The sequence below is a fragment of the Hemitrygon akajei genome, chromosome 14 (genome assembly GCF_048418815.1).
Source record: "Hemitrygon akajei chromosome 14, sHemAka1.3, whole genome shotgun sequence".
Classification (NCBI taxonomy): domain Eukaryota; kingdom Metazoa; phylum Chordata; class Chondrichthyes; order Myliobatiformes; family Dasyatidae; genus Hemitrygon; species Hemitrygon akajei.
The window spans coordinates 45,783,501-45,796,857 of record NC_133137.1 but is presented as its reverse complement, the minus strand read 5'-3'; the positions used below and the strand labels follow the sequence as shown (position 1 = coordinate 45,796,857).

Here is a 13,357-nt window from a genome sequence, read left to right as displayed (position 1 = left end):
AGCTGTCCTGAACTGACTGGGATTTGGAGGGGGGGGGGGTGTTGAGCATAAAGTTTCTCTTTATGCTGATGATCTATTACTTTTTCTTTCAAATCCGTCCACATCCTTACCTCCAATGTTCTCACTTCTCGATCAATTTAGCCAGTTTTCTGGCTATAAACATAATTTACATAAGAGTGAACTTTTTCCAATTAATAAAGAAGCACAAGTATTAGCATTTCATGACTTCCCCTTTAAAGTAGTTCATAATCAACTTACTTACCTTGGAGTCACAAGGAAGTTTAAGGATCTTTTTCGTGAAAATTTTGCCAATCTTTTATATACTACAAAACAGAGTCTGTCACAATGGTCACCTATCCTTGGTAGGTCATATTAATGTTGTTAAAATGTATGTTCTCCCTAAATTTTTATATTTATTTCAATCTATCCCAATTTTTATTTCTAAAACCTTTTTTGATTCCTTAGACTCTATTATTTTGTCATATTTATGGAAGAATAAGTGTTCTAGAATTAATAAAGTTTATCTTCAAAAATCTAAAAATGAGGGTGGCATGGCCTTACCTAACTTTATACTATTGGGCAGCTAACATACGTTGCACTACCTTTTGGTCTTTTTTTCATAGCCAATCCGAGTGCTCTAATTGGGTGGCAATGGAGTTGAACTCCACTAAAGATTTATCTATTTCTGCACTTCTTGGCTCTGCACTCCCTAGTAGTTTGTCTAGACTAATTGTTAATCCTCTTGTTAGACACACTTTGCGAATATGGGCCCAGTTTAGGAAATTTTATGGTTTTTATGGTTTTTCTCTTTCTAGTCCTATCTTACATAATCATCTTTTTTTACCTACTATGACTCAACATTCTATGATTGGTATAGGAAGGGCATTAGACATTTTGAAGATCTTTTTATCGATAATCGCTTCGCATCCTTTCAACAGCTCTCTGCTAAGTTCAATCTGCCTAATGCCCACTTTTTTAGATATCTCCAAATTAGACACTTTATCAATCCTTTAATTCCTAACTTCCCTGAAATGCCCGAGAAAAATGCTATGGATTTCTTTCTTTCTATTAATCCACTGGGTAAAGGTTTAATATCATTTATTCATGATAAATTAGCATTCTTAAGGCATGCCCCTGTGGATAAAATTAGAATGGCTTGGGAGCATGATTTAAATATTTCTTTATCTGATGAGATTTGGGACTCGATTCTCAAATCAGTTAATTCAACCTCTCTTTGTGCTTGCCATTGCCTTTTACAGTTTAAGATTGTTCATAGAGCCCATATGTCCAAATCTAAATTATCTCGATTTTACCCTGTTATGCCGTTGGCCCCCTCCTTTGTGAAAATCGCAAGAACTCTAGTTAAGGGGGGTCAACTGACCCAAGAGAGAGAGACGTGCGAAAGACCACGTTCTCCCAAGAAGCAGAATAAAAGTGACTTTGACTATTGTCTCATGGAGACCACCTGAAAAGCCCTCGGGCAAAGTGGGCTGGTTGAGAGAGAGATCGCATTACCTGCAACTTGATTGACACCTGCGATCCCGTGAAGAAGTATAAAGGCGGGTCTGAGGGGAGGACCCTCAGATGCACCAAGGAAACACACGAAGGAGAAACGCTAGAAATCCTGCGACAGCGTTTTAATAGCTACAGCCGGTGGTGGGGTTCGTGTGCGTCCTTCCCTTGCCTGGGATTGGCGACTTCACCACGGAAGACGGCCTAGCTACAGGGGAAGCCACAGATGAGAGTCCATTCCCCCAACGAGACTTCCGACTACCTCCTACAGGTTGGAAAACCTGTCGGGTAAATGCTTCATGTTCTCTGTCTTTCTAACTAAAAGTGCACCAACGCGACATTTCCGCCGGCAACTAAGTGAAACTGCCGTGATCTAAAAGACTTTTAGATATCCAGTGAACGATATAAAATCTACATTACCCCTAGACGACGATCGAGCTTGTGTTTTGAATGATTATTATTACACCGGTGTTTTAGATTGAGTTTTGATGATCTGAATGTTTTGTATTAACCATACGTTTGTGCCCTTGTTGAATAAAACGGTTGAAAATAGTAGCATCCGACTCAGCTAATCCATCTATCTTTGCTGGTAAGTTACCTGGTTACGGGGTTTTCGTCACAAGTGGGGTTCTCGTCCCGGATTTGAAACCAAACGGGAGGGTCAGTGAATCGGGCTGTAAGTCCAAACTTAAATCTGGTTACGCAGGTAGCCAGACGGGAAACCAGCAAAGATGGATGTGTCGGAATTTAGGAGAAACCCGACGGTAGAGGCGCTAGGGAAAGCTACAAAATCAGACTTGGTAAATTTGGCGCAGGCATTAGACCTCACAGCGGTGAAGCCAACAATGAAAAAGCAGGAAGTGCGAAGGGTCATACAACAGCATTACGTTGGGAAGAAGGTGTTTGCAGCTGAGGATTTGGAAAATATTCCCGAAAGGAGATTAGTGAGTGGGACAAATCAGGCAGAGTTGGAGAAAGCAAGGCTGGAACATGAGTTTAAAATAAAGCAGCTAGAAGTAGAAGCAGCTGAGAAGGCTGCAGAGAGAGAGAGAGAGAGAGAGAGAGAGCAGAGAGAGAGAGAGAGAGAGCCGAGAGAGCTGAGAGGGAAAAAGAAGCCGAGAGAGCTGAGAGGGAAAAAGAAGCCGAGAGAGCCGCAAAGGAAAGGGCTGTGGAAAGACAGCATGTGTTCAAACTAAAGCAGCTAGAAGCAGAAGAGAAAGAGAAACAAAGGGGCCATGAATTGGAGCTGGACAGGCGAAAGCAAGAGCGAAGAACTCGAGGGGACGAGAGAGAGGAGGGGTTTGATATTAGTCGGGCGTTGAGGTTGGTCCCCCCGTTCGAGGAGACGGATGTTGATAGTTATTTCTTGCTTTTTGAAAAGGTGGCCGAGAATCAGCAGTGGCCCAGAGAGCAATGGGTGGCGTTGTTACAAAGTGTGTTACGAGGAAAAGCACAGCGGGTATATACCGCGCTGCCCCCGGAAAGGGACGGAAATTATGCTCAAGTAAAGGAGGCCATTCTCCGAGGTTACGAGTTAGTACCTGAGGCGTATAGACAAAGGTTCCGAAATTTAAAAAGAGGGTGGAATCAAACGAAGGGTGTGCTCTTGGACCGTTGGTGCACAGCTGAAAAGGTGGCCGAGAACTATGGGCGTCTCCGGGAGTTAGTTTTGATTGAGGAATTTAAAGGTTGCGTTCCGGAAGAGATCCGAATGTATTTAAAATGAGAGGACGAATCAGTCCATCTCAGAGATGGCTAGGCTCGCAGATGAATATGCCCTAACCCACAAGACAAAGTTTTCCTCACCAAAAAGTTACCCGAGAGACCGTCGGAATGGTAGGGAAAGTCCGCCGGCTAAGGGAGAAACTCCGCCGGGAGCTAGCACAAAAAGTGAGGATAACAGACAGGAAACCTGGAGATCTCCTGGTTTAAACTGTTTTAATTGTGGAAAGGTGGGACATATTGCATCAAAATGCTTTGCTCCGAGAAAGGAGCCAGAGAGGGAGAGAGCAGCGACCCCTATCGGGCGTGCAGTGGTAATCAGGAAGTTGACAAGAGGGCCCCAGGTAGATGGAGTACCGGAGGGGCGGGAGACATTTAGTTCCGAAGGAACCGTGTCTTTGAGGGAAGGGGACCCCCCCATCCCCGTACGAATTTGGAGAGACACGGGGGCGGAACTATCGTTAATTAGCCGTAATGTGTTAAATTTCGGCCCTCGGACGGGGGAGGTTGCCCTGAGAGGAATCGGGAACCAGACCGCGGTCGTGCCTTTGCATAGGGTCTTTCTCGATTGCGAGTTGGTGTCGGGACCTGTGGAGCTAGGAGTCCTGCCGGAGTTACCGGGGGAGGGCGTGGACCTCCTGTTGGGTAATGACCTCGCGGGTGGGAAGATGGGAACCGCCCTGATAGTTGAGGCCCCGCCCATGGAGCCCCCAAGCTATCGCGCATGTGCGGTCACTCGCAGCCTGTCGAGAGCGGCGGCTGGGACAGCGCGCAGTTTGAAATTGGCCCAGACGTTTTTACCGACCCTACACCACGAGGGTTCAGAGGGTGGTAAAACGGAAGGTAGTAAAGTAAAAGGGGGTAAGGGCGAGGAGATAGCTCCCCCCTTAGTGAAGAGAAAGGTCCTAGAGGTAGGAAATAAAGATGAGAAACGGATAAAGCTGTTAAAACGTCCAGAGTTGGACGTGGTTGATCTGTCTGGTTTGGCAGAATTGTTTGGAGAAGTTGAGAGTTCTAAAGATGTTCTCGATGGTCCTGAGAGTGAAATGAGGGCAGTCTTAGAGGAGAAGGGTATCCTTGCTGTGGAGAAGTCAGCTGACATGGCCGAGGAGGTTGTTTCAGCTCGCAGGGTTGCGCCTTCCCCAACAGGGGGCTGCCTGGAGAGTTACTGGAAGGAGGGGGGGACGTTAGAATTTGAAAAAGGTACGGGTGTTGAAAACCTGGAAGAGGCCAATGTCCCGTTTGAGTGTGTCCAAGATGGGGATACACATGGTGCTGAACCTAGTCACGGAACTCAAGGGAAAGGGGGATGTGTAGTTCCCAAATTGAATGAAGAAAATTTAAAGGCTGGACTGATATCAAAAGCAGCAACCAGGCTACAGAGACAATGGCTTGGTACCACAAAGCCTGTGAATCAATTACAGGTTGAGTTGGAAGGTAAAGGGGCCCCACACGCTATTGTTATTCCAGAGTGTGGTGTGAAAAGGCAGAATTTGAAATGCTGTCTGAACAAAGCGAGATCGCTTGCGGATTTTAAATTGGAAACTAATAGCATGACGGGTCCTGAAGAGAAAAACGACAAATTGCCTAAAATTAAGGAATTGGGTGGTCTAAGTTTGGAACATGCTGATAAAATAACTCCTATGAAAGGAGCGGGCGAAAGCCTATTTCGCCAGGGTGCCCAAGATCGCCACGAGGGAATTAACCGGAAAAAAGGCGAGGGTTAATGGGGACGCGATTTTTAAAATAGCAGAAGCCGGTTTTAAGGGATTTTGACAAAGTATGTGAATAATAAAGACAACACCCATGGAAGCTTGACTGTTAAGTTTGAAAGTAGCATAAAAACTTGTCTTTTGCATGAACCTTTGTAGATGTATGTAAGCTAAGATCACACCTCCTTAGTTATGTTGCTGAAGAAAGCAAATAAATAAGGTGGTTATTGAGCTGAAGTTTGATGCTACCAGGCGTTAGTATGGCACATGAGGTTAAGGTATTAAAGAAAAGGGGCACTGTACTTGTTACCTGTTTAGATACTGACTTGAATGTATAACAGTAGTACTCTGTGAAGAGAAAAGCTTGTGTAGTATGTAGATTCAAAAAAAAAAAAAAAATTCCTGTGTCACCGCTGGTTAAAAACCCATTATGGGGGGAGGTGTTATGCCGTTTGCCCCCTCCTTTGTGAAAATCGCAAGAACTCTAGTTAAGGGGGGTCAACTGACCCAAGAGAGAGAGACGTGCGAAAGACCACGTTCTCCCAAGAAGCAGAATAAAAGTGACTTTGACTATTGTCTCATGGAGACCACCTGAAAAGCCCTCGGGCAAAGTGGGCTGGTTGAGAGAGAGATCGCATTACCTGCAACTTGATTGACACCTGCGATCCCGTGAAGAAGTATAAAGGCGGGTCTGAGGGGAGGACCCTCAGATGCACCAAGGAAACACACGAAGGAGAAACGCTAGAAATCCTGCGACAGCGTTTTAATAGCTACAGCCGGTGGTGGGGTTCGTGTGCGTCCTTCCCTTGCCTGGGATTGGCGACTTCACCACGGAAGACGGCCTAGCTACAGGGGAAGCCACAGATGAGAGTCCATTCCCCCAACGAGACTTCCGACTACCTCCTACAGGTTGGAAAACCTGTCGGGTAAATGCTTCATGTTCTCTGTCTTTCTAACTAAAAGTGCACCAACGCGACATTTCCGCCGGCAACTAAGTGAAACTGCCGTGATCTAAAAGACTTTTAGATATCCAGTGAACGATATAAAATCTACATTACCCCTAGACGACGATCGAGCTTGTGTTTTGAATGATTATTATTACACCGGTGTTTTAGATTGAGTTTTGATGATCTGAATGTTTTGTATTAACCATACGTTTGTGCCCTTGTTGAATAAAACGGTTGAAAATAGTAGCATCCGACTCAGCTGATCCATCTATCTTTGCTGGTAAGTTACCTGGTTACGGGGTTTTCGTAACAACCCTAATATTAGTCCTCTTTGTGATAAATGCAAAAGGGGCGATGCTTCTCTTGATGTTGCCCCGCCCATGCATGCTCAATGGCATAATGATATTATGTCCTGTTTAGACCTTGAAAAAATCCATTATTCAATTCTTAATTCGGATATAAAGTTTCATAAGGTCTGGGGACATTTTATTGAGTATTTTCATAACTTTCCTCTTAATTAAGTTTTTTTTTAGTCCCTTACTTTCAACTCTTTTTTTTGGTAGTAGGCATTATTATCTTCTGTTTTCAAGTGTATTTACAGTTTTGGGGGTTTGAATGTCCTGATTTATATTCTCTACATTTTGTTGTGGTTGGTCTGGAGCTTTTTTGTTGTTGTGGGGCTTGGGGAGGATACTAACTTTACATGACTTCAATTTGGGTGCTTTCTCAATTATCTTTTTTGTATTATATTATTATTGTATGTTTATTTTGCATTGTATTAATTTTCTATTTTGTTTTTTTTTAAATTTGTAGTGTTGTAGAAAATGCATTAAAAAAATCAATAAAAAAAAATAAAATGGGCCAAAGTCAGCATGGCTTCCTTAAGGGAAAACCTTGCCTGACAAATATGTTGGAATTATTTGAGGAAATAACAAGTAGGATGGACAAAGGAAAACCAATGGATGTTGTATAATTGGATTTTCAAAAGGCCTTCGACAAGGTACCACATGTGGTTGCTTAGCAAGATATGAGCTAATGGTATTCCAGGAAATATACTAGCATGGATAGAGCATTGGCTGATCGGCAGGAGGCACAGAGTTGGAATAAAGGGAGCCTTTTCTGATTGTCTGTCGGTAACTAGTGGTGTTTCATAGGGGTTAGTATTGGGACTGCTTCTTTTTACTTTGTATGGCAATGATTGGATAATCAGAATCAGGTTTAATATCACTGCCATATGTCATGAAATTTGTTAACTTTGCGGCAGCAGTACAATGCAACAAATGATAAATATAGAGAAAACTGAATTACAGTAAATATATGTGTATATTATATAGTTAAATTAAATAAGTAGTGCAAAAAAGTTTTTTTAGTAGAGAGGTGGTGTTCATGGCTTCAATGTCCATTTAGAAATCGGATAGTAGAGGGGAAGAAGCTGTTCCTGAATTGCTGAGTGCATGCTTTCAGGCTCCTGTACCTCCTTTCTGATGGTGGCAATGAGAGGAGGGCATGTCCTGGGTGGTGGGGATGCTTAATGATGGACTCCGCTCCGTGAAGATTTCTTGATCCTATGGAGGCTTGTAACCATGATGGAGCTGACAAATTTTACAAATCTTTACAGTTTACTTTGATCCTGAGCAGTGGACCATCCATACCAGATGGTGATGCAGCCAGTTAGAATGCTCTCCATTGTACATCTGTAGAAATTTCTGAGTGTTTTAGGCAACATATCAAATTGCCTCAGACTTCTAATTACATATATAGCCTCTGTCTTGCTTTCTTTATAGCTGCATCAATATGTCGGAACCAGTTTATGTCCTCAGAGATATTGACAACTCAGGAACTTGAAATTACTCACGCTCACAGCTTTTGAATGCTCTGTGATGATTGGTTTGTGTTCCCTCATCTTACCCTTTCTGAAGTCCACAATAATTTCTTCGGTGTTACTGACGTTGAGTGCAAGGTTGTTGCTGCAATACCACTCAACTAGCTGGTATACCTCACTCCTATATGCTCTCGCATCACTGTGCCTAGCTACACAGTCATGGGTATAGAGAGAGTAGAGCAGTGGGCCAGTGTTGATTGTCAACAAGCTGGAGAGGTTATTACTAATCCATACAGATGATGGTCTTCCGATTAGAAAGTCAATGATCCAGTTGCAGAGGGAGGTACAGATAATGTAACTATAGCTTTGTGGCCAAGATTACAGGCAATGCAAAGATAGGTGATAGAGCAAGTAGTTTTGAGGAAGCAGGGAGGCTGCAGAAGGACATAGACAGATTAGGAGAATGGGCAAAGAAGTGGCAGATGGAATACAGTGTCAGGAAATGTATGGTCATACACTTTTGTAGAAGGAATAAAAGTGTAGACTTTTATGGATCAGTAATAACCAACTGATGGCGCAGACTCGATGGGATGAATCACCTAATACTGTCAAATGGAGATTGGTCAACTAGTTTCACCATAAAACTCATCTCTCAGCAGAGACATAACAGACTGCAGATGCTGGGATCTGAATCAACAAACTACTGGAAAAAGTTAGTGAATTGAGCATTATCTGTAGCAGGAAAGAAATTGTTGATGCTCTAAGTCAAATCCTGCATCAGGACTGGGAATAGGGTGTTGGGAAGATGGTCAGTTTAAAAAGGGGTGAGGTGAGAAAGGTGGTCAGAGGAGTTCAAATTTCAAAGTAAATTTATTATCATTGTATGTAAGTATAATTAAATTCATTTTTATTGTAATTTACAGTTTTCAAAATTATGTATTGCAATGTCCTGCTGCCACAAAACAACGTTTCATGACAGTTGCAAGTGGTGTTCTGACAAAGACGGACCAACAACAAATGTGCAAAAAATGACAAACTGTGCAAATATAAATAAATAAATAGATAGATAGATAGATAGATAGATAATATTGTGGATGTAAGTTGTAGAGTCCTTGAAAATGAGTCCCTAGGTTGTGGATTCATTATTGAGGTGAGCGAAGTTAACTACTTTGGTTCAGGAGCCTGATGATTGAGGGTAATTACTGTTTCTGAACCTCATGGTGTGAGACATAAGGTCCTGTACTTCCTTCCCGATGGCAGCAATAAGAAGAGAGCATGGCTTGAATGGTGGGTGTCCTTGATAAAGCTTTCTTCTGACAGCACTCCTTGTTAATGTGCTTAATAGTGGGGACGGTATTTCCTGTGATGGACTGGGCTGCATCCATTACATTTGTAGTCTCTTCTGTTTGTGAGCATTAGTGGTTCCATACCAGGCCATGATGCAACTAGGCTCTAAAGTGACAGGTAGGTTGTGCCAGGCAAGGGACGGGAGAATGAGTGTTTTTAGAGACCTTGGCAAGTGAATAATAGAGGCAGAAAAGGAGAGAAAAAGAACATTCAACTATGAGTGGCCAGAATGTCTCCAGCAAACAGCAAAACTCAGCATGCTCACCAGCATGAATTCATATACAGCAAACAAGAGTGAAAATCTGGACTGATAATGTATTCTCAGTCTAGGTTTCAGTGCAGACTAGAGATTCAACCTGCCATCTCAGAATCAGTAGGGTTCAGAGCCCCATCAATACAGTGAAATCAATTACTAGGCCAAAGCAACCAACTCTTCCTTTAGCCTTTTGTGATGTAGGACCTTGGATACAGTTTGTACATACTACTGACAAAAAAAAAGTCCAGCATAGTTTGAAGTGTACCTAATGACATAGTAAGTTTGCCTTACCAATCAGATCTGTATCTCTTTGATCAGTCTGCATCTCACCATCAGACAGTTCTTCACCTGATTCCTCAGAGGAACTGCTGACAGATTGTATAACTGTGCAAAGTTCTGATCGTTCCTTCTTAAGATGATCCTTGCTATGCTTTCGAGCAATTACCTGGAAAATTTAAAACAAGAAGATAGATTTATCACCACTAGGCTAATATTGCAAAACATTAGCTTTCAATGAAATTAGAATTACATTTAATTAATTAATAATCCAAATAATAAAGAGTAATTTCATTTTGTAGATTAAATTGCATAGCTCAGTGGTCAGAAGAGGCCTCATGGTAGCTATTTAATGAAGACAGGGTAAGTAACAGTCGCTGAATGAGCAGCCATAGGCAAGGAGTATTGATCCATGGACAAAAATTAAAATATCACCAGAGTGGTTGTGTAATTTAAATTCAAGGAAATAAATAAAACATGTTTTTAAAGGGAGTAACTAATCATTATTACCAGGTTGTCACTTCGTTCACTAATGTGAAGAGACTGAAGATAGCTTGTCTGGGGTTGAAAGACAGGGTGAGTCTGTGGGTGGGTGGCTGGGAGGGAGGGAGGAACGGGGCTTGTTTTTCTTTCTTCTGCTGCTGTTGTTCTGTCGTTGCTGTGTGTCATTTCTGCTGAACATTGTGATGATTTCATATTGGCACCGGAATGTGTGGCGACAGTTGTGGGCTACCCCAGAACACCCTAAGGTTGTTGGCTGATAACGCAAATGACGCATTTCACTATGTTTCAATGTACATGTGAAAAATAAAAAGAATCTGAGTCTGAATGTGCAACAGAGAAGGGAATCTGCTATTCTTACCAGATCTGGACTGTAGGTCATTCCAGACTAACAAATGTAGTTGACTCTAAACTGCCTCTGTAGGTCAGGGACAGTCTGGTATGAACTATAAATGTCTTCATTGGTTCCACGGAAAAATAACTTGAATGCAGAAGCTATGGCTGTTCTCCTTGGAGCAAAGAACGTTGAGAGGAGATTGAATCGAGGTTAATAAGGTCATGACTGGTTTAGATGGAATAAAAAAACAGAAGCTGTTCCTGTTAATGTGAGGTTCAACAACAGTGGGTACATATTTTACAGTATTGATAAAAAAATGAATGATGTACAGGTGGTAGAGACAGAATCAGAAAGGTTTTTCAAAACAAAATCTCATTGGCGTTTGAGACGAAATAACTCGGAGTGTTATGGGAAGAAAGGAGTCAAACTGGATTAACATTTGCTTTAAAATGAGTTAACAATACACAAAGACAAAGCAACCTCATTCTGTGCTTTAACAATCCAATATCCTGCAAAGGAATTAAAAACAAAATTTTCCATTCTCTACAACAAAAACATTTATTCCTCTAAATTTAAAGGAAGAAAGTGTGGCCAGGGGATTCATGAGAGGATTTCCTGATCTTAGTATTCTATCAAAAGTTAACATCAATTGGAAGTTATGGTGGCATGGTTGTATAGCCAGTAGAACTGCTGCCTCGCAGCTCCAGCAACCTGGATTGGATCCTGACCCCAGATGCCGTCTATGTGGAATTTGCATATTCTTTCTGTGACCACTTGGGTAGAATATAGTGGTGGGAGATGATGGGAATGTCAGAAAAATAATGATTTGCTGTATTTGTCATGTTTACATCAAAACATAGAGTGAAATACGTCATTTGTGTCAACTGCCAACAGTCTGATAACGTGCTGGAGGAAGCCCAAAAGTATTGCTATGCTTCCGGCTCCAACACATTATGCCCAGAACTTACTAACCCAAGTCTATTTGTCGCTGGAATGCAGCAGAAAACCAGAACACATGGAGGAAACCCATGTAGTCATGGGGAGAACATGCAAACTCCTTCCAGTAGATGGAATTGAACCCCAGTGATCACTGCCCATGTTAAGTGTTGCGCTAACTGTTAAACTAACATGCCACCCTTATCTTTTATCTTCCAAGATTTATGTTTTAGATGGTTTTACTTTTAAACCAGTTGTGCAGCAGAGGAAAATTAAAACCTCAGGAAGAAAAAAATCTCCTATCAATTGAATTGGTTTATTATTGTTACATGTACCAAGACACAGTGAAAAGCTTATCTTGCATACACATCATTTCTTTATAGGTGCACATTGATGGAGAACAAGGTAAAACAATAATAATGCAGAATAAACTGTAATAGCAACAGAAAAAGTGCACTGTAGTTAAACAATAAGGTACAAAATTATAATGAGATAGAATGTGAGATGAGGAGTGGATTTTAGAAAACTTTTTTATAGTCTTATACTGGTGGGGTAGAAGCTGCCCAAAAGGAAAACACAACACAAATCTTGTTACATTTCAATTCAGTGTTCAATAAGGAATTTTCTTACTTTTAGAGTAAAGTTGGCAAAGTGGCGTTATTAAAACTGCTTATGGATTATTGGAATACAATCTTTTTCAAATCTATGTGACTGGGAAATTTGCATTTATTGACACCTTGGGGTGTCTATAAAAATAACATACCCATGGGATCACAAGAATATTAGGAGACATCTACAAATGAAGATCTCTGCATAATTTGGCATCTTTCGGGACTCTCTCCTGTAGATCACCATAAACATTGACAGACTGTACATATTTTCATACTCCAGTGGATCACTAGAAATACTGACACACCCCCAGATATTTCTAAAAATGCTAACAATCATTTGGTGTAAGGGTAGTGCTGCTGTAACATTGCTTGGGAAGGTGTAAGACTATTGTAAGATTAGTTGGCCATTATAGACACTGTAGATTAGTTGGTGATTATGGGAAGGTATTTGGCCACTACTGTAAAATTAATTGACCACCTTTGGAATGGCCACTGAATTACCCCAATGTGTGGCAGGAGAATTGAGCCAAGTTGATGTGCAAATGAAGTAAACAGGTTAGAAGGAAAATAATAGGTTTCCAACCAAGAGCATTGCAATGTGCCCGAAATGTTCATATCATCTGAACACTTACAATTCAATCAAATGATTAGAAACTAATTATCTGGCCATTCACGAGGAAATCTGCAGATGCTGGAAATTCAAACAACACACACAAAATGCTGGTGAAACACAGCAGGCCAGGCAGCATCTATAGGGAGAAGCATGTTTCGGGCCGAGACCCGCCTGACGAAGGGTCTTGGCCTGAAATGTCAACAGTGTTTCTCCCTATAGATGCTGCCTGGCCTGCTGTGTTCCACTAGCATTTTGTGTGTGTTATCTGGCTATTATCACATTGCTTTTTACATACCAATACATTGCCATTTTCCTACATTTACAACAGTTCACAACTATATCATATTCTGTTTTCTTTCCGTAAAGGTCCCAAAGGACTGCAGCACATAAGCACATAGGTTGATGATAATGTATCAGTATAGATAGAGAGATAGAGGATTGGCTAATTTATAGAAAACAGAGTTAGAATAAATGGGCCATTCTGTGATCTCAACTGCCTCCCTGCAACATGCATTAATAGCAGATCAACGAACCAAATGCAGATTTGTTGACGATAAATAAAGAAGCAGGTTAGCAAATTGAGGAAGACACAAAGATTTTGCAAAGGGAAGTAGACTGAGTGAGCAAGAAGTTGGCAAATATTGAATAATATGGGTACATAAGAAAGTAAAGTGAAAAAAGGCATTGTTTAATCCAATAAGGACTACAGAATTAAAGTTCAAAGTAAATTTATTATCTAAGTACTTATACCTTTATGTCAGCAAA

At 41.4% G+C, this 13,357-nt stretch overlaps 1 protein-coding gene across 5 annotated transcripts in view; it reads right to left on the bottom strand.

Moving 5' to 3' along the window:
- lrrc74b (leucine rich repeat containing 74B) overlaps window positions 1–13,357 on the bottom strand; it is a 161,672-nt gene that overhangs the window by 142,884 nt on the left and 5,431 nt on the right. For all 5 annotated transcript variants that reach the window (XM_073065953.1, XM_073065950.1, XM_073065951.1 and 2 more), the window contains exon 2: window positions 9,610–9,763. In XM_073065953.1, coding sequence (XP_072922054.1) covers window positions 9,610–9,643 — 34 coding nt within the window. In that variant the 5' untranslated portion in view covers window positions 9,644–9,763. The remainder of the gene's footprint in view (window positions 1–9,609; window positions 9,764–13,357) is intronic.